Genomic DNA, 26,748 nt, shown 5'->3' with positions numbered 1-26,748 from the left:
AAGTAACCACAATTTTGACATGATATGGCAAGTCTGCCATACTTGGAAAACCTAACACAGGGAGGTGCTAGCCCATAGTCTGACATGCCTAGGCACTGATACAATAGAAATAAATTAGAATTTACCTAATGGTAATCAAATGGATCTTCCTTAAGGGGGCTATGGTAGGGTGTCAATATTCAGGACATTTCCTAGAATGGGGCGGAACATGAATTTCAAAAACAGTATAGTAATTTGAAAGCATAATTTCCACTGAAAGTTGGTGGGATTGATGCTCCTGAGTCAGGAACTCCAAACCCCCATTTTGCTGTGTTACAACCCCACCACATCACCTTTCCTCATATGTCATGGAGGCTGCAGGAATAGCCACGTCAGGCCATGGCAGATAGAGAGGGCGAAGCAGGAGGTACAGGACTTGGGACGGGCAGCACAGCAGCTGTTGGCAAGCAAACTGAGCTGCTGTGTGAGTACCACTCATCTTCCAAGTAAGATTAAGAGTTTTCTTTGAAAGTCAACAGTATCATCAGTGGAACTGTCTGCTCAAAGCTACACAGACTTTTGCACCACACAGAACACCTGCACATTGGGTGACAACAAGCAGATGTTGGAGCGTGCATCTGAAAGTGGGCAGCTCTTAGGCTGCTTTAGATCTATAGAAGGAATTGTCAGATTTATAGCAGTCTTTGTCCAATTCCTGAAAAACTTAGCCCTGTTTATATCTGAACAGGGATTTGTGAGAAGCCAGATCCCATTAGTACCCTTAAAGAAAAAAAGCAAGAGTGGGAGGTGCTGATGTTTCTTTGCACTTCTGTGAAGCTGAAATGCTGGATTTGTGCCACTGCCTCTTATGGCAAATTCATGTGTTTATCCAAGTGAGGACTTACATGATTTAGGGTTGTGTGTAAAGGGTGAGGCGATGTCAGGCAAACAAATTTCTGCAGTGGGAGGTCACTGTGAGTCCCAACACCTGCAAGATGATTCTCCATCCTCATTGCTAGCAGGGCAAATAAATTCCAGAGTCAGACCTTTGCCAGCAGTGTCATGTGATCGCGGGAAACATTTCTAGACTGTTTGGAGGTTGCTTCCTCCACTTGACAACCCATAATTTTATATCTGAGGGGTGAAGAGATCCACAATTTTTAATGAGAGTTATGTTTCTTAGCAGCTTCAATGATTGCTCTGTAGAACTGTTGGTTTGAATAATGTATTACCCATTGCTCTATTTTTAACCCCATAAATTATTCTCAGATGAGAAGCATAATCTTTTTTTTCTTTTTTTTTTTTTTTCAAGGGAAAAGGCAGAATCAGTAAAAAATGCTTCAGAAATCAGTTGGGAACATTCTTTTATCCTGTCTGAATAGTGTGCAACTTGAAAGTTAGTTACAGGAGATCAAATTAATTTCTGGTGTAACTTAATGGGAAGCCAGGTGCATAAATTGGAAAAGAAAATAAGAATAACATAATGAGAAAAGAATAGTTCTGGCACAACACCTCACCAAGGGATATGAGTGGTGCCTTGGGTTGAATGTTGTTTGAAAGCACCATCAAAGGTAGATTAAAGTCAGGAGTATTGTGGGAGGAAATGGATAACCAGCACAGCAGGAGCAGTTACTCCAGGGGCTTTCTGCTGCTTATATGTGCACAGCTGGGGCCTCTAGGGATGGGGGTTATTTTGGAAGAGATGAAAGGTCATGTCGAGTTGATTTAGTGCCTACAAATGCTGGTGGTATGTTGTTTAGTCCCTAATCTGTCAGGTAAAGAACAAGAAACTTGTACTGTTTGTTCAACTGAAAAATGTGGGTTCCCCACCACAATCACCAATTAAGAGCATTTCTCAGAATAGGAATCTAACCTGATGTGCATGTCTAAAAAAACTTATCTTCACAATGAGGCTCAGGCTTCTCTGATTATAATATTTACTCAGAATGTCCTGAAACTTAAATCAGTTCTAGATCCCTGGTGAAAGATAATTTTTTATGCATTTAATTTCCATTTTGTGGCACAAAACTGAGTTCTTTAGTGCATTACACACTACTGGGACAAGACACACAGTACAAAGAGCACCAGATACAGTAGTTTTCTGCAGTCTTGTAAAGTTCTGTACAAAAAGGTACAAATACTGGAGGTATTAAATTTGGAAAGCAAAATGCAAAGTTTTTTGGTTTTAAGTTTGCAATGTGAAGTAGCCCATGCTCTATATAACATGGGAGGAAAAACCAGTCTGTTTTCAAAATGGAAAGTCTGCAGAGAAAGAGAGAATTAGCAACTGATGAAAGCAAATGAGTAATAAACCAGGCAATAATACAAAATCTGAACATACATAAAAAGCTTAATCACAATCTATATATAGATTTTACATCTCAGGAACATAATGTAACATATTGCTTCTCAAGGGCATCTCTGACTCTCATAATACCCTAGATTTGTACTAGAAATCCAGATTCTCTAACAGTTTATTCCTTGCAATAAAGCAAGTTACCTCATTTGAAATATTACCACAGTTCTCATTTGAATGATACAAAGCTCTCAGAGGAAAGGGAGCAGGCACAGCATTTTCACTGGTACCACCAAGGTGACGGTCACAGGCAGGAGGAGCAGAGGCCGATGCAATGTTCTTCAGTAAAGTGCACATCCACACTGAGCAGATTCCTGACCAACTCTGGAGAAAGTGGCCAGTGAGTCCTCTCATCCTTCAGTCCTGACCCAGTGGTGTATGGAAGTGCAGATGCCCTGCTTTCACACAGCAGTGCGTGAGGAATTCTGGCAAAAGTACTGACTATGCAAAGAGTGCCCCACCTCTTCTCCCCTGTCAGGCTTTGGAGAGATTGCATTTTTTTCTTCAAAGTGTAATGTAAACATTTTCCTGTAGCTTTTATTTAATGAGAGATAAGTTTTTGCAGCACTTACTGCACTGAGCCCTAGAATAGACATTACTTCATAAAATGGCGGGAAAGTTGTGCCCTGTTCTTCCTTACCTAGATTTTTTGGGACAGCTAAGACAGCAACATTTCTTAAATCATAAAATTGTTATTCTGCTCAGTGAAAAATTCTGTTAGTCGTAAGCAAATATTAAAACTGCTGTACAATACTGTCCAATGCTCAAACATAATAAATCTAAGCAGAAGTAATGCAAAAAAAAGGGCTACATCCCCTAACGTGGCCAGGAGAACAGCACTTGCAAAAAGAAAACTAAAAGGAAGCTTGAGAGGTATAAACCTGTGAAAATACGTATGTAAGGCCATATGGTTGCTGTCTGTAAATACACTAAGAGGAAAATGAAATTTTTAAGCTAAAGAACAGTGTTGGCAAAAGAAAAAAATACTGATATAAAGCAGCCATTAATAAAATTGTGCTAAAAGTTGTGCAAGCCTTGGAGAGCAGCACAGCTCTGGAATGGTCTTCAGGAGGAGGGGGGAGCAAAAATGTGACTACTTTTAACATGGAGTCAGTTAAGTTTATGAAAGGAATTCCTGTGCACTGTGTAAAGTAATTGCCATGATAATAAGAACATCTTAAATTTCAGTACTTTATTTATTCAGTGTCTTTGATCAAAAGCACTTATATAAAAATGCAATAATGAAAATTCCTTTCAACCAGTACAATAAAAGTTGGAATTCCTTGGGTATTTCATTTTCTTTAGTAAAATGCAATTTGGACACGTTCCAGTCAATACTTGCAGAAATGACAGAACATCAGCCCTACAAATAATAATAAATCTAGAACATAAGATAAGCAATATGTTATTGAAATGATGTGCTGCAAAGTTAAATCCAACCTTTGCAATGTTAAACTAGCAACAGCTGAGGGAATTTGTGGCTCTTTGGCAAGTCTACAGGTCTCACCAAATAACTGCTCTGAAAGTCTCTGGTTTTCAGCTCTGTAAATCTACTGTTTATGAAACTGAGGTGAAACCACTGCTTGGAGCTGAGTTCTCCAAAAGCCCCAACCAACAGACAGAGTTTGCAGTGCCCTTTGCATCAGTGAGAGAATTTTCCACCCTTGCAGCATGTGACCTGACTGGAGGGTATGTGCTGCCCATGCCCACCTCTTCCTCCCCTTGTTTCTCTCTTGGTGTTTCAGTTCAACAGGTGACCTCATGCTGCTCCGTGTCTTAGGTGGCTGTTTGTGGGTGTGTCGTAGCTTACACACGTGCGGCACGGATCAGGGACAGGAGTGCTGAATTTATGCCTGGGAGTCAGCATAAATTGAATTGAACCAGCCCTGTCCAGAAGTGTCAACCTTAGCAAAATGTTTCAAGTTTGGAGAACAAATTCAGGTTATCTAAGTCTACCTTCAGGACCGCGTATATGGCACTTTCAATTGCAGGGACAGCAAACAATGGCTTGCCAACTGACTTACAACTTGTGCAGGCTGTGTTGAAAATTGGTAAGGTTGGAAACGACCTTTTCCCCTCACACTTCACGGCCTAAATCAGCTACTGATGTGAGGGGAGGGTTTCAACAGAAATGGCAGTGGGGGTGGGGAGGGGAAGGAGTAAGTTATTTCACACTGTGTATGCTGTCATAGATCACTGGGCAAACAGAAATCTGATCCTGGGCGCTCAGCTTTCTGTTTTTTAGGTGGAGCTGATATGGCATCAAAGGATCCAGACCAAGTTTCAACCTCTAATAGCCTAAATGAGGCGATTACCTATTCATACCATAATTGCTTTATTTTGTTGGTTGAGCCACCCTTTGTCATGGTTTAAAAACTCAGTCTTCCAAAAAGACAATTTCAGCTTTAGTATTTTCTCTTCTAACTAGCTTGAATTTAATTTCTGCACTTCTCTAGTCTTCATGAGTAAAACTAACAAAAAAATTAATTGGAATATTATATGTAATGAATGGGATGGAAAAGCAGTGGGATCTGAAGAGGAATGCTGTTCTGCCCACTGAGTGCCAGGAGTTTGTTTTCTAGCACAGATGTAAAAAGAGGGAAGCAGTGGCTTCTGCCTGTTGACTACAAGTGTTTGATGTCTGTACAATTGTGTAAGGGAGGAGACTGACCACTCAAGAAACAACTCTATGCAGATTCATTATTACTCTTGAAATTGCATATAATCTGTTCTCTTGTGTTGTTTGTTTTCTTTTAAGACAAGTACATGCCAGCCCTTGAAAGGATTAAAATGGACTACATCACAGAAGTAGGTAGGAGGATCTACCCACAGATAGTGCAGTATTAAGCTCTTTATGTGTTCCCTTCTTAGGGCCTTATACTCTCCCTTAGCTGTAAATTGAGAGTTTCTTTCTGAGTGAAAATGGTTTTTTTGCTCAGAGATTCCTTGGCAGAAATTTTAATGGAATTGTCTGTCATCAACACCTGCTTTCAAGCTTTACTGATAAAATTAGATTTTATATCTCAGCATCACATATGGCATCTTTATAATTAGTCTTTTTGCAGTATATGAATGTCAATTCCTAAAATGCTGCCTGTACTGTTCATGTGGGAATATTTCACTTCATTAATCAAGTCCAAGTTTTTCATTGGTGCTTCTAATTGTTTAAAGCCTACATCTTCATATGTCTAATCTCAAAACCTTTTTGATGAACTGATACAACACATTTGCAGCTGCACTGGGACCAAGCTGTGAGCAGATCCCTTCTGGGAATAGGATCCTGAGAGCTCTAGATGGGCCTCCATACCTAGAGTCCCTTGTGGAAATGTAGTCTTTGAATATGTGGCTATCTGAAAACGAGGGGTGGCCTTCTTTAGAGGGCTCAGTATTGATCTAATCTTGGAAACAGAGGAAGGTCTATGCCCAGAAGATTCTAAAAAATATTATTATACATTACATTTCAGAACAAGAACACTCAGATTTTAACACACATACTCAAGAATAAGCAAACTCAGAGGTGTTTTCAGGCAAGTGATGATCAGAATTACTGGTCAGCAATATAGGTAGAAGTGTTCCTGTATCAGTGACTCACAGGTGTCTGTTTCAAACCGTTGTAAGGGAAGTCTTATACTACTAATTCAGACACCAGTATAGGTGATAGGTGATTTTTTCATTACTCGTGTCACAGCTGAGAATTTTTATTCCACTTGGGTACATTCATTTCTCTGCTCATATGAGAAAATGCACAAAGTAACAGATCATCACTATACCACTAGCACTAATGGCATGGAAGTGGTAACATTTGTATGGAAAAGTCAGCACTTAGTACCCTTATGCAACAGGATGAAAATGTGCAAACTGTTAACTTGTAATAGAAATGTCTTTAGTTTCTCAAGTGCAAAGTGCAGTGTCAGCAACACTATCTTCTAAAAAAAAAGACAAATATGAAAACATTTATAAACATAGCTCTTGATAGCTCTCATGCAAACTGCTGTCAGACTTGTACACTAATGCAGTGAATCATTCAGGCTCAGCTCACTGGGGGTACTCCTGCTCATATTGGTCAGACTGGCCATAAGGGATTTAACTTTATAAGCATAGTAGTCCCTTAGGTTGACAGATGGAACTTCTTTCATGCCATCACCAAAATCACAGCTTCTCATGGCACTCTCTAACTGCTTCTGACGCCTATAGAAGTGGGAGAATTTATTAAAGATCAGTGTAATGGGAAGCACTACCACTAGGATGCCAGCTAGGATGCATGCAGATGCCGTCAACTTGCCAGCAGTGCTCCCTGGCACCACATCCCCGTAGCCAACTGTGGTCATGCTAACAGTAGCCCACCACCAACAAGCAGGGATGGTGGCCAACCCCTCATTGTCTTCTTTCTCAATAGTGTAAGCCACTACTGAGAAAATGGAGATGCCAACAGAGAGGTAGAGTAAAAGTAGCCCCACCTCTCTGTAGCTGTACTTCAGAGTTGCTCCAAGAGACCTGAGACCTGTGGAGTGTCTAGCCAGCTTCAATATGCGGAAAATCCTCATGAGTCTCAGGACTTGTGCAACTCTTCCTAAATTTGCTAAAGTCGGACTACTTTCCACCACCAAGTTGACAATTAATGTAATATAAAATGGAAGGATAGACATTAGGTCAATCAAATTCAGGGCATGCTTGAAAAATTTTAAAAAGTCAGGAGCTACTGCAAATCTTGCCACCAGTTCAAAAGTGAACCATGCAATACCAAAATGTTCCACGATTTCAAAGCGAGGGTCTTCCTCGGTGTTCCCGTTGCTGTCAACAATCTGGAAGTCTGGGAGGCTGTTCAGGCACATGGTCACAATGGAGCCCAACACCACCACTATGGAAAGGACACTGAAGATGCGGCTTAAAACCGAGTACCCAGGGTTATCCAAAGCAAGCCAGAGCTGCCTCCTGATGTTTCCAAAGGGCTGTTTGTCAAATTTAGAGGCATCATTGTAGAATGCCAAAATCTCATCAAAAGAAGATGTCGTACTCTCCTGGTCACTTTGTTCCTCCCATTTCTCTTGGTCTGGCTCCATTTTCCTCCCATGGTAGCTATAACTGCAGCAGGAGTCTATAAAGAATTCATTGATTCCCCAGTATTCAATCTCCTGGCTGAAAGAAAAGACACAGAGTTCACCCATCACATGGAGCTTGCCAGTATTATAAAAATGTAGCACGTAAGGAAAGAGCTCGGGGTTCCTGTCAAAATAAAATTCATTCTTGGTGTCATCATAGTCATCACAAAGCTCCAGTATTGACTCCTTTGAGTGGCAGCTCAGCAATTTGCCCAGCCTGGTCTCAGGGAACCTTAATAATGTGTTGGATCTCATCTTTTTCTTAAAGCCTCCAACGTTGATGCTGATCTCATTGTCTTCAAAATTCCCTTCAGATAAAGCCCTCAGACTCTGCCCTGTCATAGTGAGCTCCTTCCAAAGGTGGGTAGGGAATGAAAACCTAGGATACAATTACACAGAAAGTTGGCAAAATGAACAAATCTACAGCATGTTCGCCTATTGATATTTCATTTCATTTCTTTCTTTCTCCCCCCTTTTCTCTCTTTTCCCCCTCTTCACTCACTTTTCCTCCCTTTTTCTCCCTCTGCCCCCGTTTCTCCCCTTTTCCCTCTTTTCTTTTCTCCCTCCTCCCACTGAAGACCTTGAGGGAGGCTCCTTTGTTCCCGCGGCAGGCTCCTGTCCCTCCCCTCGCCCTTCACCTGGGCTGCGGCTGTCGCTCCCACCAAGCCCCCGTTACTCACGGCCTTCGTGCCACCGGGGCCGCGCGGACCTTCCATTCCCTCCCGCCGCTCCCGGCCCCGCCACACAAGGAGCCCCCGCCGCCGCCCGGGGTCCCGTCCCACGCCGCGCCTCAGGGGCCGGAGCCGCGCTCCGACCCGCGGGGAGCCCGCCCCGCCCGGCTCCGCGGCTCTCCGCGCCCGCCCTACCTGCTGCCTCAGCGGCCGCGGCCCCCCGCCAGCGCGCCCTGCTGCCCCCGGCCCCCGCCCGCCATCGCCGCCGCCCGCGGGCCGCCAGGGCTCGCCTCGCTGCCCGGGGCTGCCGGTGCCGGAGGGGTGCTGCTGCCCGGGGCTGCCGGTGCCGGGGGCTGCCGGTGCCGGAGGGGTGCTGCTGCCGGGGGCTGCCGGTGCCGGGGGAATGCCGGTGCCGGAGGATGCCGGTGCCGGGGGAATGCCGGTGCCGGGGGAATGCCGGAGCCGGGGGAATGCCGGAGCCGGGGGAATGCCGGTGCCGGGCAGGGCAGGGCAGGGCAGGGCAGGGCAGGACGGCCCCGCCGGCCGCGCGGTGCTGAAGGGACAGCGGCCGCTCCGCTCAGCGGCGGGAGGCGGCGGCACGCCCGCTCGTCATGGCGACGACCCCCGCGGCTGCCGCCCGCCCCCGCCGCTCCCACCTACCCCCGGCCCGACCCCGCCGGCAGCGATCGGGCCGGGTAGGTGGGCAGCAGGGCTGCGGAGGGGCGGCCCGGCGGAGCCGGCGTGCCGGAGGTGCCGCCGCTCGCTCGCTCTTGCCCCCGCGCCCCGGCAGCAGCGGCGCCGCAAACTCGGGTTGCCTCCCCACCGCGATCCTGCTTCGCGCCGGCTCCGAGCGGCACAACCTCCCGAGGGGCGACGGGGGACGCCCACCCACGGCCGCAGTGGCTCCGAGCACCCGCGGACCTTCTGCCGAGGGGCGTCGCCCGCCCCCCGCCCCTCTCCCCCTCACCCTGCCGGGAAGGGACCGGGGGACCCGGTGCCGCCACCTCGCCCGCCCATGGCACCCGCGGGTCCTCGCTGCGGCGCCTGGGCAGGGTCCCTGCGGAGACTGACAATAGGCAAGACGGGGACACTTGTCAGAGCAATGTGGTGTGAGGGGAGCAGAGCTGCTGTTGAAGCTGCTCGCCGCCCCCTCAGTGGCCCGCTGGGAGCCCCCGACCTCCGCACACCGCCCTGCCAGCCATTTCGTGGGGCGAAATCCTGAGCGGCGGCACCTCGAGCAGAGCGGGCGGGAGGGCTGACCTCCTTGCGCTGCTGCTGATCTCGGTGGACAGACCTTTCGTGCTAGCACATGGAATAGTGTCCAGCTACATGGTCAGCGATAGCAGCGTCCCTGCCCACGCTGCAGGCGACTGGGAAGAAATCTCCCCTCTGTTGCTGAGCCCCGGGTGAGGCCGAGTTTCTCGGGGGGAAGCCTGGTCGTGGCAATCCCTGCGCACCTGACCCCGCCCTGAGCAGGGCCGGCTGTGCAGAGCACAGATGCTCCGAGATAGGTGCTTCATGCCGGGATAACCCACATCTCTCCTGCCAGCTGCCCCGTGACCGCCTCTCACTCGCGGTCTTACGCATCTGAAGTCCGGCTCCTGGAGATGCACTGCTGTCAGTGCTTTGTGGGGTTAGGGTGTGCCGGGGGATGAAGACTCCTCTCTTGCTTCCCCTAGCCCTGTCAGAGCCCTGAGCACTCCAGCCCTGTGCATCACCTTCAGCTTGTTCCTCCAAGCCTTGGTGACAAGGAGAGGTTATAACGTCCAAGTCCAGCCGCAGGTGAGCCTCATTTACAAGGAACCCCCAGTATTAAAGATTAGCCCTTTAAGAGCCCAGGAAACTGAGTGCAAACATGAAGTGGGGCAAATAAGTCCTGGTGTATGCCACTGGCCAGGTCTCCAGGAGCCTGCTCAGCTTTCCTACCTGGGGTGTAGTGATCACCCCACCATATCCCACCAAGGCTGGTGCATTGTGTGGCCAAAGAGTCCACACCTCTGGGGACACTCCCGCAGCGCTGTGCGGGGACCCACAGCACCCTCAGCCCCCCGGAGATGCTTCCGACTATCCGTGCTTCAGTGATGCTACAGATGGTCTCCCTGCTCGCCTTTTCTTGGGTGGTGTGTGCTCTTGCTTTGCTCTGCTGCTGGTGAGTGGCTCCTGCCTCCCTTTCCCTAGGTCAGGGCTCTGTGTCCCAGCACGCGTCACTGCGTGTCCGGTGACAGCCTGGGGGACGCTGAATCCACACGGAATTACGGACAGCAGGCTGCTCTCCTGGCCAGGGAAAGTGCTGCTCCTCTCAGCCCGGTCCCTCTAGCTCTTCCCCAGCCGGGAAGTGGCACGGAGGAGACAGAGAGTGCACACAGCAGGCTGCACATTTGCAGGCTTTGTAAATGTAGTGGCGTCCTGCCCGTTTCCCTGTAACAGCGGTGTTTCATGTCCAGAGAGGCAGCTCTCCTGCTTCCCAGTGGCACTGTAGCTGTTGTGTTAGTTCGTGAGAGCCGCCTCCTCTCAGGGCTCTGCTGGCGAGCCACTCACTGGGGAGCTCTAATTTTACTGGCTTTTAATGCCTGGGGCAAGGGGTAGCAGGACACAGGACTGGGAAACCACCACGTTAAAATTTTTGAATTGGATGCCCCACCACGTTCCCCAGGGCTTGGATAAATCACGAAACTTCTCTATTGTAATTTCCCACTCACTCTGAGGAGAACAAAAATAACTCATATTCCTCAGTAACATTAGAAGGAATAGTGAGCTGCTGCTGCTGGAAATGCATTCAAGGGATGTCCATGTTTTTCCCCCAGCTCTGCTCTATCTTGGGTGGTTAGTGGGGGCTTTAAACATATTGAAACATCTTCAGCAAATTTGTAAAAATATAAATTATTTTTGTCTCTTATTCTTAAAATAAATATTTTTCCCTAATGCTGCTTTAGAACAAACTAAGTGGAGATATATTTGGAGGATTTCCAAGCTTTTACAGATTGTTCTCACCTTCTAAGTCACTTGGCTAAGAAAAAAGGGTTAGAGCAGTCTCATTACTCATTTATCAATCTCTGATCTTATCTGTACCTTGCAAAAATTGCTGGTCACTTTTCTAAGTTTCATTTTCTCATTAAAAAACACATAAGGATACAGCTCTCACTGGTCTCATATAACTGCTCCTGTTATTAGGGCTAATAGACTCAGCCCTAGCATTTTGCAAATAAGGCTAAAATGATTCCAGCACCCAAATTAGTAATCCAAAATCCATCTGATTTTTTGTTTTTGTTTTTTTTTTTGCAAGGGGCACGCTCTGCTCCATGGACATATAAGACTTACTGTTACTGACCTAATATTTTTGCCTTTCCCAGCAGTAAATATAGAAAACAATGCTGTGAACAAACTATCGCTGGTGTAATCTGAGGCAAAAGATATGTCAAAAGCAATCAGGTATGTCATTTTTGCACAAAATGAGCTTGTGATGTGTCAGATAAGAGCACATTTTGGGATGCACTGGTAATACACCAAATAAATACAAAACAACCCTTTGTTTACACTGCCTTGTGGACATTTCTTGGACTGTAGAGATTGTAAGACCAGCGCTGAGGTGGGGCTGGGCTGGAAGCATAAGGAAGCATGAAAGAATTGCCTGTTGGAGGGGGAGATGAATGAGTGACTCATATTACCCTAGGGCAATGTTACAAAAGCTAAACTAACTTTGGATTTGGTGGTTATAGTTTCTGACTGAGACTGTGTGAGAGACAGGACTTGTTTTCTTGGTACACGTGGTACCACATTATTTAAGGAATATGAGAAGGTGCCAGCGCTGTGTAAAAACACAGCACGGTACAGGTGCCCTTCAGGGCTGGGGAGACATGGCAACTGCAGTGTTTGACAATACACCCTGCCTGGGGTTTGTGGTGACCTGACCTGTGAGGGAATGTGGAAATTATTGCCATCCTACTGACTGACTCAGTGTAGGAAGCTGCTGCCTGAGAAGCCATGTCCTCAGACAACATCCCCTGCCTGGTCCCTGTTGGCTGCCCCACCACCACTGCAGTGAGCTAACACTGCTGGGGACATGTGACACTCTGTCCTGCAGCACGACACCGCATCTGAGATGCACTGTCACCTTTGGAAGAAATGGAACTGCTCCAAAACTACTAAATCTACGAGTGTTGATGAAATACTGAATAGGGTCTAAAAGAAGTTATGGGACCAAAGGTAGTAGTTTTAGTGGCATGGTGGATTCACTTGGAACTTGAGGACACAACCATCTATTACACTGAAGATAGAACTTTAGTCTGAACTTCATATTTACTGAAAGGTTTCCCTCTGTTCCCAGGGCCAATTCAAATGTACATTCTTGTTGACTATTTCCTTTTGTTCCAGACAGATTGGAAAATCCTGGAGTCTTAATGTGTTAGTTTAAGATCAATAGGTAAGACCTGTTTTTCTTTCCAAAGGTGGCTGAGATCCTTCTGTGTTGGCATTTCTATTGTCGCAACTGTTAACTGTGGCCAGTGAGTAAATATGTTTAAAAGAAGTAAAAATAGCTTTTCACATCGTGCTCACTAAATACTAGAAAAAGACTGTTGCAGAACATCACCAAGTTTATAAGAATGAAGTTGAAAAGGTATTTAAACAAATTCATAAAGACTACATCCATTTCTGGATATTTATCCAAATAATCTGAGTACAGCCTCAATTTGACAGAAATTTCAGAGAGAATATTGCAGAAGAGGGATCCTTCTAAACAAACTTTGTTCTTACCTCCCCCATATCAGCAAGGTGGCCAAGGATGCCTGGTTCCCATCAGTCTGTGGCCAGCCTTTTCTAACTGGAAGTCTAAAAGCTGAGATTGTCCCTGCTTTTTTCATCATTCTCAAACCCTCATAACCACTGGCAGAAAAGAAGTGCCATTTGTTTATGAGTCTGCTCACCCTGTAAGTGCCCTGACTGACATGACTACTTTTCTTCGGAGGCAAAGGCTTTGCACAAGCTCTGTGGCATTTGCAGGATAAATCGGGGGAGGGAGGAGAGTCACTTTACTAAGCTGTAAGTTTACAAGGCAGTGATAGCCATGTCTGAAACCCAGACCTTCATTGTGACACCGTGCAACTCAGTGGACCACAGAGAGACCATCTGGCAGCTGAAGAAACTGAACCATGTACTGAAGATGAATGAAACATTTCTTTTTGTCTGACAGCACCTCAACAGAAAGGCAAATACTGATATTTTGTGGTGCAGTGATTGCATGAGCATTGGAGTTTCACTGTGATGACTGTGGTATTCTGCCTTTTGTTGTGAGTTGACCTCCTTAGTCACTGCCATGCCTGCTCCACCTGATTCTTGACTCTGAGGGACATGTGGCAATATTTGCTTTTGCAAGCCCAGTGGGGAGCATTGTGTCCCTTAATTAAATCACTACCTCCCAGAATCATGGAACCCAAGGTTAAAAAGAAAAAAAAAAAAAGGTTTATTAGACAATTGTGACTTTCTTTTAGATAGACTGTAGAATTTCAACCTTCTGTCCCCTACTGAAAACTGATGTCTGACATGGGTGAAAAGAACCATACCTACAGAGCCCCGGACTCCAGCTGAGCTGCAGCAGTAAGCGTTGCCAGTAGCAATGAGCAGTGGGAAAGAGGGGGTTTTAGAGCTGCATTTTTGGATGTAAAGATTAGCAAATGCAGTGCAATGGTCACTTTCACAGTGGCACATGTTGCAGACAGCAATGATATTTGTCTGAATGGAGGTGGGGAGATCTTGCTTGGACACAGGTTATGGCTTTTAGTTCTAAAATGTGACTAAAACGCCTGGTTCTGTTATGTCAGTCAGCTGACATGGAGCATTGGAAGGTTATTTCGCTTGCATTTTGAACTTACTTTTTTGGAACTTATCCAAGTTCCTACTTGGAAACATAGTATTCAAAGACAGCATGAATATGAGAAAGCCCCTTCTGGCTTACAGCTATTTCAGTGTGAGAGGAAAACTGATTTTGATTATGAAACCAGCATGCAGAAGGGCAGCAGTAGCCTCTCGAGCTAGGTGACCCAGCCTCACAGACTGCTCTTACTGTCAGCACTGAGCTGCAAAGGGCCATGCCATACTTTACACAGGTTAGGAACCTCCAGGCCAGGTTGTTTGGTGTTGCAATGCTGGGCCAGCTCCAATGTTGCTACCATTGTCTTACATGTGGGTCAGTATTATCTCCTTTCTTCTTCCTGAGGTTTTTGGTGCTAGGAGATTCTTAGCTAATCCCATGTTTTTCAAATAAATAAGAAGAACATTGAAATTGTGTTGGTAACAGCCAGAAGAGATGCTTCTGCTGCCAAACAAAATTCTTAATCCATTGACTCTCTGTCCTGACTCCTTGGATGAGTTTCTGCTGGGTGTCCAAATCTTTTCATCCATAAAGTCACCCCATACAGCATATACCCAGGCATGACATCTGCCACACTGCCCTTGCCTTTTGTTGCCCAGCCTCATCACTAGGGAGACTGGCAAGGATGGACTGATCATTTCATGGCCAGCACATCCAGAGAGTGTGAGGCCAGTCTGCAGGGGGCCAGGCAGAGCTTGGAATCATAAGCACGTTTACTAATCTTAAAACAAATTAGAGGAACGTAAGAGAATCTTACTCTTCATCTGTCCAAATGTATTTATTTTGCCACTGAAAACCTTAATGCCCAGCTAGATCAATGAGTGAGATAAAACAAAGAAGCAAAGGGAATGGAAGGCAGCATTCCCTGCACCTCCCAAAGGTTGTTTCTACAGGAAGAGGGCAGAAGATGTGCTTTTTGCATTCTATGTGTGAGTCGCTACTGCCATGCCTCCCTGACTGTCCAAACTATGACACAATAGCTTGGTGATAGAATATCTGGTCTCTATTGCCATATTCTAGTTTGAGAGAAAGCTTTACTGGATCTTCAGATTAGGTCATAGAGATTTAACTGGAAAAATTTAGGGGAGCTGACTTAATTATTAAGACCCAATTCTGACCACAGAAGACCATCAGGGGCTCCAGCCTCCTGCATCCCAATATTTGTGCAGCTCAGCACAGATTCAGAAGCTACTGTTCCATGGCTTCTAAAAAAAGTCTCAGCTTCTTAAATATGAAATATTACCATTGTCTGTTTTTTATGAAGCCACCCAACATCAGATCCTTTGTTTTATCTTTGTGCTACTTGTAAAGGATTTAGTTGTTGCCCTGAGGGCTCTGGTGTTCACAGTTCTTCAGTATCCACGTTGATTCATCAAGAGAAGAGCAACGTTTGCCTCTGAAGTCAGCCTGAGTGCAAAGAAACTTAAGGATCCTGGGTGCTTAAAGAAATAGCAGCATGGGTCTGAAAAGGAGTGGTCCCAAAGTGGCAGTACAGGTATATCCTTTTATATGCAGCCTAGCATCACCAAAAGGAGCCAGTGAAAGCACATCACCCTTAACTGGCTTCCTAAAGCTTCCCAAAGCAGGCACTCTGAATAATTTCTCTCAGTTTGTGTGAACCATTCACCACCGCCCCATAAACCACCATATGCAGAGTTTGCCAGCTGAGATAAAGGTAAATCAATCTCTCCTTGAGATGTTTGTAGCACACTATCTGGAAGATATATGGCCATCACACACTGCCAACAAAATATATTTCTGTACTGTTATTGCCTCCAGCAGCTTTTTTTTTTCCTTTCCCCATCTTATCTTTTCTTTGTTGTTTTTGGTTTGGGTTTTTTTGTTTGTTTGTTTGTTTGTTTGTTTTATTTTGTTCTGTTTTGCTTTGTAACAGCTCAAAGAGAAAGATTTGTGCTGCACCAAGCCCTACTGGGATTGAGATAGTGGTTTGGGTATTTTAATTCTGTTTAGTGAAAAGCAATCAGCCTTAACTGTATGTTCTTTAATAACTGCATACCCACCAAAAGGAATTTAAAAACTTTTTCAAAATCTGCATACTGCTTATGTCCCATTTTTTAGAATGGGCCACCTCCACCCCTTTAGAAATACTAACAAATCATTTGCAGTACCAGTCTATCTCGGAGTCATTCACTGTAACTTTGCCCTGGCAGTACCTTGCTTGAAATGTATCTCAAAAGCACTCTGGTCTGTAATTTATCCTAAAGGTCAGAGTTGCCCACCTAAGTATCTGATTGAGACTATGTACATTCTTGTATGCTTCCAATAAGATTCTGGTTATTAAGAGGCCTCTCACTATTGGATGAAGGATAAAGAAACTATTTCCTTTGGATTTGATTCACTATGATATTTTTGGATCATATTTAAAGCAAGAACAAGCCAATAAAAAAAATCACCAAATAAGACTGTAATTAATGTTTCCCACTGTTCCCATTGCTATCGTGGAACAAAAGGTTTTAAAATTTCTGAAACATGTTGGGACATCTGTGCTCAGTTTCTATACACAATGCAGAAAGTCCAAAACATCATGGGAAACCTTATTTTGAAGGGATGCCAGTCCAGATCCATGCTCTGAAGAGTTTCATATGGTTCAGATCAATTTATAAAAAATGCCTCTGAACTGTTTTATCCTTAGCTAACATGATTTTAAACTTCAAATTTTTAACCTCTATTCAAGAAAGCACTTAACAATATGCTTAATTATAGCCCCCTCTGGTTCTCAGAATCATGCTTTTCTTCAGTCTCCTGGAGTTTGTTATTCCTATAATAAAGAGTGAGAGGAAATAATGAAGTAATTTTTTTCAAGAGCATATACTATAGAATTATGAGAAAATAGCAGTAGTTTAAACTTCACCATTTGTTTTGCTGACTGATTCATTTGGTATACAGTCAAGTGAGGGCCAGCATGTTGTGAGGAAAACCTGAATTTTGTTTTATTTGTTTTTCTTTTGAAGCTGCTGCTTTGTGGAACAATTCTGAAATTCACTGCAGTCAGAATATTACACTAACCAGCTGCAGATCAAAGACTTCACTGAATCTAGGTCAGGTCTAATTTGTGAGGCTCGCAGAGTTAGTCACTATGGCAGCTTTCTGAAAGGTACAGATGGAGAATCCATGAGCTGTGGGAACAGAATTATGGGCCTTCTTCTCACCATCAGTTTTAATGCAGTTTGTTTTATTTCCTTTTCCAGGAGTTTCTTTTTTTAGAGTTCCTAGTAAAAGAGAGATTAAATGTGACAGCCACATCTGTTTTAGGAAATTCCTGCGGAGATATCAGATTGGTAGCTGGCTCAAGTGATGTTAAAAGTGAATGCTTCTGGTCGAGCAGGTGGTCTATGAACGTTATGAAAAATCTGTAGCCTTTTATAGTGATTTTTATCTCAGGATCTCAAAGCACTCTGTAAATATCAGTTGATCAAGTCTTACAATATCCCTGGGAGGTGATCACTGTAATTGAAGGGTGTGGGTTTTATGGCTCACAAGTTTGCTGCTGGCTGTGAAATCCTATTTGTGACTCACACAATCTGCCACAAGTAGAGCAGATGTATTGCTGCTGTGCCCGGGTACAAGAGCTGCTTCAGAAGCAGCAGTGCCTTTGCCACTGGCACACAGGAATTTCTTTCCTTCTGGTCTGCTTCACTGTCCCTTGTTCTCCCATTCTCATTTCCTGGTACCCCTTGTCAAGTGACACTGCTTTCATAAGTCATTTTGAGCAAATATTTCTGGAGAGTGCTTGATATAGATGCATGCTCTGCAGATTGTTTTTTCTGCAGCTCCTAAGACAAAACAATGATAAGATGTGCTTCAGCCAGTCTTTTCCCAGGTGTAGTGGGGGAAATGCAACCAGGCTCTCCCTTTGCAGTATTGGGGTTAATTAAATGGGTTTAAAATTTAAACTTAGCACCACAGAGACCACAGCAGTAGTCAGAGAACATCTGTCTGAACAAGCCCCAGCAGACAGGAGAAGCTGTCTTGTAAAGCATTCCTCTCTGACCTACAGATGGGCTGGAGCATAGGCACCACCCAAGGGCAGGTTTGCTTCAGTGAATATTACTTCTGTAATTCACAAGAAACAAGGAACAGGCTTATTTCAGGGTACGGTCATAATAGGAAAAGTAATATTTGTGTGTCGGCATCCACATATATGTGTGTAAGCACTGCTTACATGGTAACCACGAATACTTAGAATTTAGGACAAGACTTTTATAAAAAATTAATCTTCCTGTGGTTTGTTTGTTTGATTTTGTGGGGGGTTTTTTGTTTTCTTTTTTTTTGGGGGGGGGTGTGGTTTTGTTTTTTTGTTTGTTTGGTTTGGTTTGGGGTTTTTTTGTTTATTTTTCCTATAGCAATAGAGGCTATTTATGTAGAGCATACTTTGACTTGCACTGAACATACTTAAAATTCAGTCATATTCTAGTTCTAAGTGTGACCTCTTGGGATGTTAACGTTTGGGCCCTCCAAACACAGTGTTACTTCCCTTAGTAAAACCTGGATGGAGGGCATGGATGAAGATCAGTATTTCCAGATGAAAATACACACAGTTGCTTGGAAAAGGACATGAGACTTTGTTGCTTGTGTGATAACACAGATTATAAATATCAACTTTTGACGGTGTTGACCCACAATCCATGATGTTGGCTGGAAAATCACCATTTGTTGTTTTAAGTATTCTGGAAAGTATGATAGCCATCCAAGGCTGAACGCAGAGTCCTCACCACTGTTAGTCTGGAACTTGTTCTGCATATTATACCTCTTAGTATAATAAGGTTAATAATACCAACTCCATCCCTAGCCAATATTTATAGCACAAAGAAAGTCTCAAATGCAAAGATATTTGAGGGCTTTAGTATTACACCAGAGGAGAACTTGACATCCGACATTCAAGTGGTTATCATTTTTCAATTTGCTTTCTAAAGGACTTTACCTTCCCATTCTCACAGCAGTCAGCACATCTGGATCTCCATCCTGACAGTGACCTCTGGATATTGCCATACTGTAAACATTAGACAAACACAATTATTGCTAAAAAGTGGGTAGGTCATTTCTTCCCTCAATTTGTTGCTTAAAAGATGCCCATAGGCATGTTTTGTTCCTAATCTACAGCTACCAACAGATTATTACTATGATCAGTGTGTGAAAATTGTTTCAGCTATTGGAAAGAATTCTCAGCTCTTTTAATGCAGTGACACTAAAGTGCCCTAGTTCAGCTCTTGCATTTTGGCTATATCACAACATTGTTTTAGCAAAATGAATTGAATGGTCAGATGGAACAGAAAACAACCTGGAAGAAATTGGAAATTTTACTGGGGCAGAGGAGGAAATCAGGAAGTTTACTATTGCAAAAGTTTGTTCTGTACCCTAAAAAGGGGAATAGGGAGAAGAGTTTCTTGGAGATTAAAATGTGTAATAGCAGGCAAACCTTTGTACACTCAGAGTATCCATTTCTCAACATAGCAAACAGGAACATAGAAACATATGTGGTCAGCAATAACACTCATAAATCTTAAGAGATTATGTGTTCCTAAAGTAAGACTTCAGACTGATCTATTTTGTTAAGTGCCAAACTTCAGCATGATTCAATCAAGTTTTGCTTAATCGGAATTTATTTACTCTTTGTGATGATGAATCACTGAACATGTCTGTAGTCCAGTCTGTTGAACTAATTTATCAGGTATTTTGATGGACTGGTGATTTGCCTTCCCTGAATGTTTCATGGTTTATTTATTTATATCATCTGGATTGTGTAGAACAAGAACTGGAGTTCTGCTAAGAATTAAACATTCCTCAGTGATGCCTTCAGTGACAGAAACACTCTCTAGATAGGTAGTCTTGTTGCAATACTAGGCAAACAACTCAGCCAGGAACACTCTTATCTACAGATCCAATACCACTAAATAATTTTGTGTATTTTTTGTGTTGATTATAGATTCAGGGTGGTTTTGTATCAGAGACACAACCTGGCAAAGATGGAGGGATGATAGCGGTGAGGTTTCTCTGTGCAGGACACAGGGATTTCCTGGAGGCTGGCCCAAGAACATAGGTCATCCCAAGGAGAAAGAAGACATGGGGGAGTTGCTCACATAGCCCAATTAACATGTGCTGAGAGGCAGACTCACACTAGCTGTTCCCTGGTTCTCATGGATAATGATAGTATGAGACAGGCCAGGCTGGACTTTGCCGTAAGTTGGCAACATATGGACGTTCCTAAACTGTGCTTGAATTGATGTTCTCTGAGCCATGTGCCACTATGACCACACTGCTGTGGCTGCATGTTAAAGCTAACTTCAGAGTAGCTATGAGCAGCTGGCAGGTATGTGGCTTTGGCCTTCTCTTTTCCAAGGGAATATATCTCATCAGGTATTTTTCGGGAAAAACTTCCAACTCTCTACCTGTGAAAGAGTTAAAGAATAAACACATGGAAGTGGCAAATTATTTCCCAGAGTGGAAAGTTCTGATTTTCTGTACATACAGATGCAGAATAAGAATCCTCTCACTTCCAAAATAGTGCAGTCTGTTAGGTCTGGGCTTCCCAGTGCAAGAGATATGGATGTACCTCAAGTGAGTCCAGTGAAGGGCCATTGAGATGTTTAGGGGACTGGAGCATCTGGCATATGAGAAGTTGTGAGAACTTGGGTTGCTCAGCCTGGAAAAGAGAAGGCTCAGGGGATCTCAGTATTGTGCATAAAAGAGATGAATAAAAGATGGAGCCAGACTCTTGCAGTGGTGCTCAGTGACAGGACTAGAGAAAGAAGGAAAAAACTGAAACACAGGGAAGATACTAAAACATAAGAAAAGAAAATATGTAATGCAAGGGTGGTCAAGTGTTGCCACAGGCTGCCCAGAGAGGTTGTGGAGATATTCAAAACCTGATTGAACATAATCACAGGCAATATGACCCTAGTTTGGGCAGGGGATTGACTGGAGGCTCCCCAGAGGTACCTGCCAGCCTCAGCCATTCTATCAGTTTAAATTAAAAAATCCCAAGTATTAGTGCAGCTTTTCCTGATAATTTATAGTGGCAGGCAGAGCATTTCTGTTTCTCAGCTGAGGGTGTAAAAAGAGGTAGAGATGTGATTCAAATACCAATTAGATTTGCTTCATTAGCTCCCATTCAAGAGCTGGTGTTTCTGCCATAGCACTGAACTGGATCAGTGGCATCGTATTTTGATCCCTTTGCTTGCTGTTGCTGTTTCATGGGCTACATCAGCCCTGGTCTTTGCTGAAAGCCTTCCTTAGAATAGTCTCACTTAGGGATGAGACTATTCTAAGGAAGTCTCACTAGAAACAAAGAAATTGTCAAAATCTGATGTTATGTGGATTTATGACATATGTCACTGGAGCTGAAAGTAGCAATAGACAAAAACTTGTCTTTTGTTCATCTGATACTTTCCTCTGGCCTTAGAGTGTACTGAATTGCTTTGTAGGCCAGTTAGCCCTAAATAACAAAGCAAATCAGTTTGGCCAATCAGCCATCCTCAGTATCTGAGGATGATAAAATCCTTCTGAGATATCTCAAACATGGTTGGCATGTTTAAACACATCCTTTCAACTTGTCATCTTTCACACAGCTTCTAAATGATGCTAATAATAATATCATTTATTTTGCATGATTGGTCCTGTGATTCTTGCTTCTACATCCCAAATGCAATACTTCCCAATCTTAGCTTCTTTTCTTCTGCAGGGAAATGCATAAGACTTCTTCTAGTTAGCTAGATATTTAGAGCCACAAGACTGAGACCCATTAATGTACAGGCCTGAAGTTATTAAACAACCAGAAGTACTGCAGATCGAATTGCTTTATTGGTGCTTCTGTGTTGACTTTGATTGTGGTAAGAGATTTACACTGCCAAAAAGAAGAAACGAATTGGGCCTTTATGTACAGACATGTATTACGACATTTGTGAAAACAGCCATCTTTAAATTTTAAAAAGAAAATTGTATAACAGTGCTGCTACTTACTTGAAATTAACTCTGCAGCATAATTAGAAGTATATAAAACCTGTAGAAGGTCAAAATGGATATCTATGCTTTCAGTCTGATTTTAGATTCAGAAAAGCAGCACGGGAACGATGCACAGTTTCAGGACGAAGGTATTTAGCTTTCCTCTCCAGTTACAAATCCACCATGGCTTATTTGGCCCTAACATCTATGGAGACTATTGTAGGCAGCGGACCCTCTTTTAACAATATGGCTTTGTTTTTTTCTGTGTCTGGAGGATAGCCAATATGCTGGTAAAATGAATACCTATAAAATTTATACCTATAAAATGAACCAAACCTGAAGGATGAAAGCTGGAGTAAGAGCAAGAGATTTGTCTGAGGATTACCTTTTTCAAGAAAAGAGTGCCACATTTTTCCTGTGGAATGCACGAGTCATGTCTGAAGACATGCAACTGCTAGCACCATCTGAGGATGACAGAGTATCAGTATCAGCAGTTCTGCCCCTGTCTCTCCTCTCACCCGCTGAACTGTGATGAGGATACGAAATTTCCAGCTCTGCTGTTTACCCAGCTGTGGAGCAGCTGCTTCCATGTGAAGAATTTGTCTTTCCAGTTTGCTTTTGTAAAAGCTTAAGAAACTACTTGAAATGATAAAAAAAAAAAAAAAAAAAGAAAAGGCCAGCCCAGAAAAGACTGTAATAATTGCCAAGCAAGGCTAAGAAATGCCAGAACTAAAACTGCAATAATTCAGGTCCATTGTGTACATTATCTTCCAATTTCTAATTGCATGACCACAAACTGGTGGTTTCTTTGCCTTTTTTTTTCCTCCTCACTGCAGAGGATGGACCTGCTCTGGGATGAATCATGGTTACCTTATTGCAGAAGCTGTGGAATTTGGAGGGTGATGGCCGAGGACTTCAAAATAGGAAAGGATTGTACTGTGGTTTGGGAAACTGAGTGCTCTCTTGGTATTGGATTTTGTTGCTATTATGGGTTTTGTTGTTATTCTACTTCACCTCATTCCAAACGTAATGCTGGGCTAGTCACTTAACTCACAACTTTTCACAGATGGTAACTGATTTTCTGGAAACCCTGACAACTGGAATCTGATATGGGATATGCAGAAAACTCATGATTATGGGAAATTTGATTTGAAGATATACTTTAAGTGCTGAAAAAAAAATCTGTTCTTGAGCATCTCAAATGAGAAGCCAAAGTCTGTGGTTTCTTTTGGGAATTTTGACTCCATGACCATGAGTAAACATAGAAGAATACTTTCTTCTCAGCTTCAGGAGTACTGGGAAGATAATTTGTCAGTGTTTGTAGAACACCATGATCCTGCAGAGAAGAAGACCATAAAATGCCTTTTTTGAAATAAGTGTCTGTGTCTCACAGTGTGTGAGATGACAGGTGCCATTCCTAGAATAACAGGGTAAGATTTTTCAAATATTGATGCCTTTATTTTTGTGTAGTGATTCAGCAGAAAACCATGGCAAAGGCCTTGACTGTTCATTAAATCCACTCCTCTGCCTGAAAGCAGGATCAACTAGGCCTAATATTTTCCTGTTAGATACTTGTCTAAGCTCCGGTGACATAATTTTCATGATTGCATGATTTTCCATCACTTTACTTTCCCTACCATTAAAAACCTCCTCTTTGCTTGCCCAGTCCTCGGGCCGAGAGAGAAATGTTCATCTGTGGGACAGTCCCACAGCACACACAGAAAGGGTGCAGAACTGAGAGGATCCCTTTATTTCCAAAGAGATTAAAACATGGTGCCAGACGGATGGGCTGCAGCAGGACGGGCTGGGGGCTGGCTGCCTGCAGAGCAGCTGCCAGGGGAGGCCCTGGTGGGGCTGTGGATGGAAGGGTGGCCGTGGGCCCTTGCAGCAGAGGCCAACAGCTGCTGGGGCTGTGCCAGGCAGAGCATTGCCCGCAGGCTGAGGATGGGGAAGGTGATCCTTCCCTTCAGCTAAGCACTGGTGAGACTTGTCTGAACTGCTGGGTCCCCAGTACAAGAGAGATTTTGGACATTATGGAGCTGGTCCAGTGAAGGGCCATTAAGATATCTAAGGGACTCAAGCAGTGACATACAAGACCAGCCTGTGAGAGATGTGGCTCAGCCTGGAGGTGGAGCCTTATCCATGTGTATGAATGCCTGAGGGAGGGGCTGTAAAGACGATGGAGCTGAGCTTTCCTCTACAAGCTGCCCAGAGAGGTTGTGAGGTCTCAGTCTCTGGTAGAGGATCATCACCACATGACCCTGATTTGGGCAGGGGACTGATTAGACGATCTCTAGGGGTGCATGTCAGCCTCAGCTATTGTGTGATTCGATGCCTCCAGGAGCCACCTATAGAAAGCATGACCCTGGCACTTACCTCCTGCCTACTGAAGATATTGTCCAACCATTCTTTGCATTAAAATTGGAAATGGCTGTTTCACTCATGGACTGCCTGTATAAAAAGGAGAATCAAAGTGGAAATATCTCATGTTTGAATACCTTTTATGATTCTGTATGGTGAGAGTTCTCCCTTCTCAGAAGGATCTGAAGTTTGGGTGTCTTCACAGCTTTCTGTAGTAAGGAGTAATTGATTTTGTTTGTTTGTTTGTTTAAAAAATTATTTATACCCTTTTGAGGTTTTTCAAAAACACTGACTAATACCTAGGTAAAGAAATACAGTTTCCCTCACCAGTGATTTATTAAAATGCTCCTCACTTTCACTTTTGTCCTTATCTTCTTCAGACAGCTGGGAAGCCAGTTCCTGGTGTCTTATGCTTGAAAACATGTTTTTCAATAGATTTCTTTTTCCCTCCCCTTCAGCCCAAAGCATGAGATATCATTTGATAATGCATTATAACTACTTCTCTGGGGAACAGAATTATCTAAATTAAGGTTGATTTTCTAGTATATTCTGGACATTCATCTGGCACAGGAGAGAGGCTTAACATCTTAAAACAATGAACCTGTAAGAAATAAGTACTAGATTAACTTACCCTGGAACCAATACTACACCTCAAAATTCCTTGCTCTTTCCTCTTCAGCCTCATTTTGTCTAAATTCCTGAGCCATCTGCATTTCTACCAGCCAAGTTCCTCATCAGCTTCTAGTCCTGCCTCCAGGGCCATCCAAATCCATACTGTGCTGAGCAGTCAGCTTTAAATTCCACACTGCCAACCTGCCCTTTTCTTCTGCTGAATGTTTTTTTGGATTCCTTGAGCATCCTCTCTTCTCCTGGGGAAGAGACTGGGATGGGAGGATTGGTAACCTTGGTAACCTCTCCCAGGCTGTGTGGTTAGGGCAATCTTTGGGCAGCTGGAAGGTGTGGGCTCAACTTCAGTCTGATGAAAGGAGCAGAGAGCTCACGTTTCTTTTACCTGTGGAATAATCCATCTGCTAAGATGTGAAGTATCCAGGTCCCTGATCTGAATCTGACTTTTTCCCTGCTGACAGGTATTCACTTTAGTTCTCTGGCCTCTCTCTTCTCTTGTTTTTGCTTCAGCTATCCCCTGGCTTTATGTTTTGTTTCGGTTTTTTTTTTCTTCACAGACAGTTGTACTGTGAGGGCAGTTTAGGAGAGAGAGGGAGGCTCACTTAGGATTTTACAACAGACAAGACCCATTAGCAGACAAACCCAGGCTGCCATTGCCCTCTACATCCATTCAGTCTCTCCTCTCAAAGACAAAAACCTGTTTCCTAGAAACTACTTTCTCATATGTTTGTGTGCAATCTACTTTTAAGGGATTCAGAGAAAGAAATGTCAGACCGCTCCTCAGGTAGCTGTTTCACAGGGCAGTACGGCTCACCCTGTCAGTGAGTCAGCCTGCATTTCTTTTAGCTTGTTTTTGACCCTTGTTCCTCCTCAGTCCATAAATCAGTCCTTCTCCTCCTTTGTGATGTTCACACTGTCAAAATACATAGACATCCCCAGGGTATTTCCTCACCTCCAGCAGATTGTCTCAACATGAATGCCTGAGCACACTCTGCTCTCTCTGCTCAGCTGTGTACAGCCAAACTCGTCTCATTGACTTAATTCCTCATAAATCAATAGGTCCAGATACTTACCCCGTTGCTTCCTTTGGGATGAGTCTGCTCCACAAGATCACAGTTTGTTGGTCTCTGCTGTTATTAGGACCTTCTGCCTCCCTTCTTTAAGCACATTTCTCTAGTTCATGTCTGCATTTGAGGTTGACCCTCCTCCTGCAGACTACTGCTTTGTGCCCATCCACTTGGCTGTTGTTTTGTTATTTCCAGCCTGTCTTCATTTCTTTATGTTTTGTGTCTGTCCCCATTAGTTTACACATTAGTTACTCTCTAACTCATAGGAGTTATTACATCAAATATAAATTGAATGAATGTGGTGTTTATTGCTTCCTTCCAGATCATAATAGACATTAAATAAAAACAGACTTAGGGCAGATTTCTAGCTCTCCTTTCCTCCCCTCCCCACACCCAGTCCATGCCCCAGATACTCTCCCATCAGCTCTTTATGTTCATGTTTATCTTTTGTTCCTCTTTGTTTATGGACTTACAGCCTGTGTTCAATCTCTGTGACACTGCTCATTTCCCAGCCAACTTACATCCATTTTTCAAGTAATTTTGTAACTGAGGCTTTCTCTCGACTGGCTGTAGGCTTCTTCTTCATTCTCTTTATCAGCTGGTTTTGTAAATCAGTAAAAGAGGAATGACCGTGTTTGTTTGGCAAGATTTAGCCTTTGCTGACTCTCTGGGATGACTTTCATGCTAGTCCTAAGAAGAAGCACAATCACTTGGGATGGGAGACATGCTCCCTTTCGCACAAGCAGTGAAATTTCCCTGTGCT

At 43.8% G+C, this 26,748-nt stretch overlaps 1 protein-coding gene across 5 annotated transcripts; it reads right to left on the bottom strand.

Annotated features, from left to right (window-relative positions):
- Positions 1 to 1,893: 1,893 nt before the first annotated feature.
- On the bottom strand, positions 1,894 to 26,008 carry KCNS2 (potassium voltage-gated channel modifier subfamily S member 2). Of its 5 annotated transcripts, none has more exons than XM_038130194.1 (2): positions 25,992 to 26,008; positions 1,894 to 7,813 (listed from the first exon to the last, which is right to left on the bottom strand). In XM_038130194.1, exon 2 carries the CDS (start codon positions 7,774 to 7,776, stop codon positions 6,343 to 6,345), a length of 1,434 nt encoding a protein of 477 aa, XP_037986122.1. In that variant the 5' UTR covers positions 7,777 to 7,813; positions 25,992 to 26,008; the 3' UTR covers positions 1,894 to 6,342. The 5 variants fall into 5 exon arrangements, with proteins under 5 accessions (XP_037986122.1, XP_037986118.1, XP_037986121.1 ...); XM_038130190.1 differs by lacking the exon at positions 25,992 to 26,008 and adding an exon at positions 9,073 to 9,243; XM_038130193.1 differs by lacking the exon at positions 25,992 to 26,008 and adding an exon at positions 8,766 to 9,010.
- Positions 26,009 to 26,748: the final 740 nt, after the last annotated feature.

This window comes from Motacilla alba, chromosome 2, assembly GCF_015832195.1.
Source record: "Motacilla alba alba isolate MOTALB_02 chromosome 2, Motacilla_alba_V1.0_pri, whole genome shotgun sequence".
NCBI classification, from domain to species: domain Eukaryota; kingdom Metazoa; phylum Chordata; class Aves; order Passeriformes; family Motacillidae; genus Motacilla; species Motacilla alba.
The sequence above is the reverse complement of the archived record's forward strand: the minus strand, read 5'-3'. Positions and strand labels throughout refer to the sequence as shown.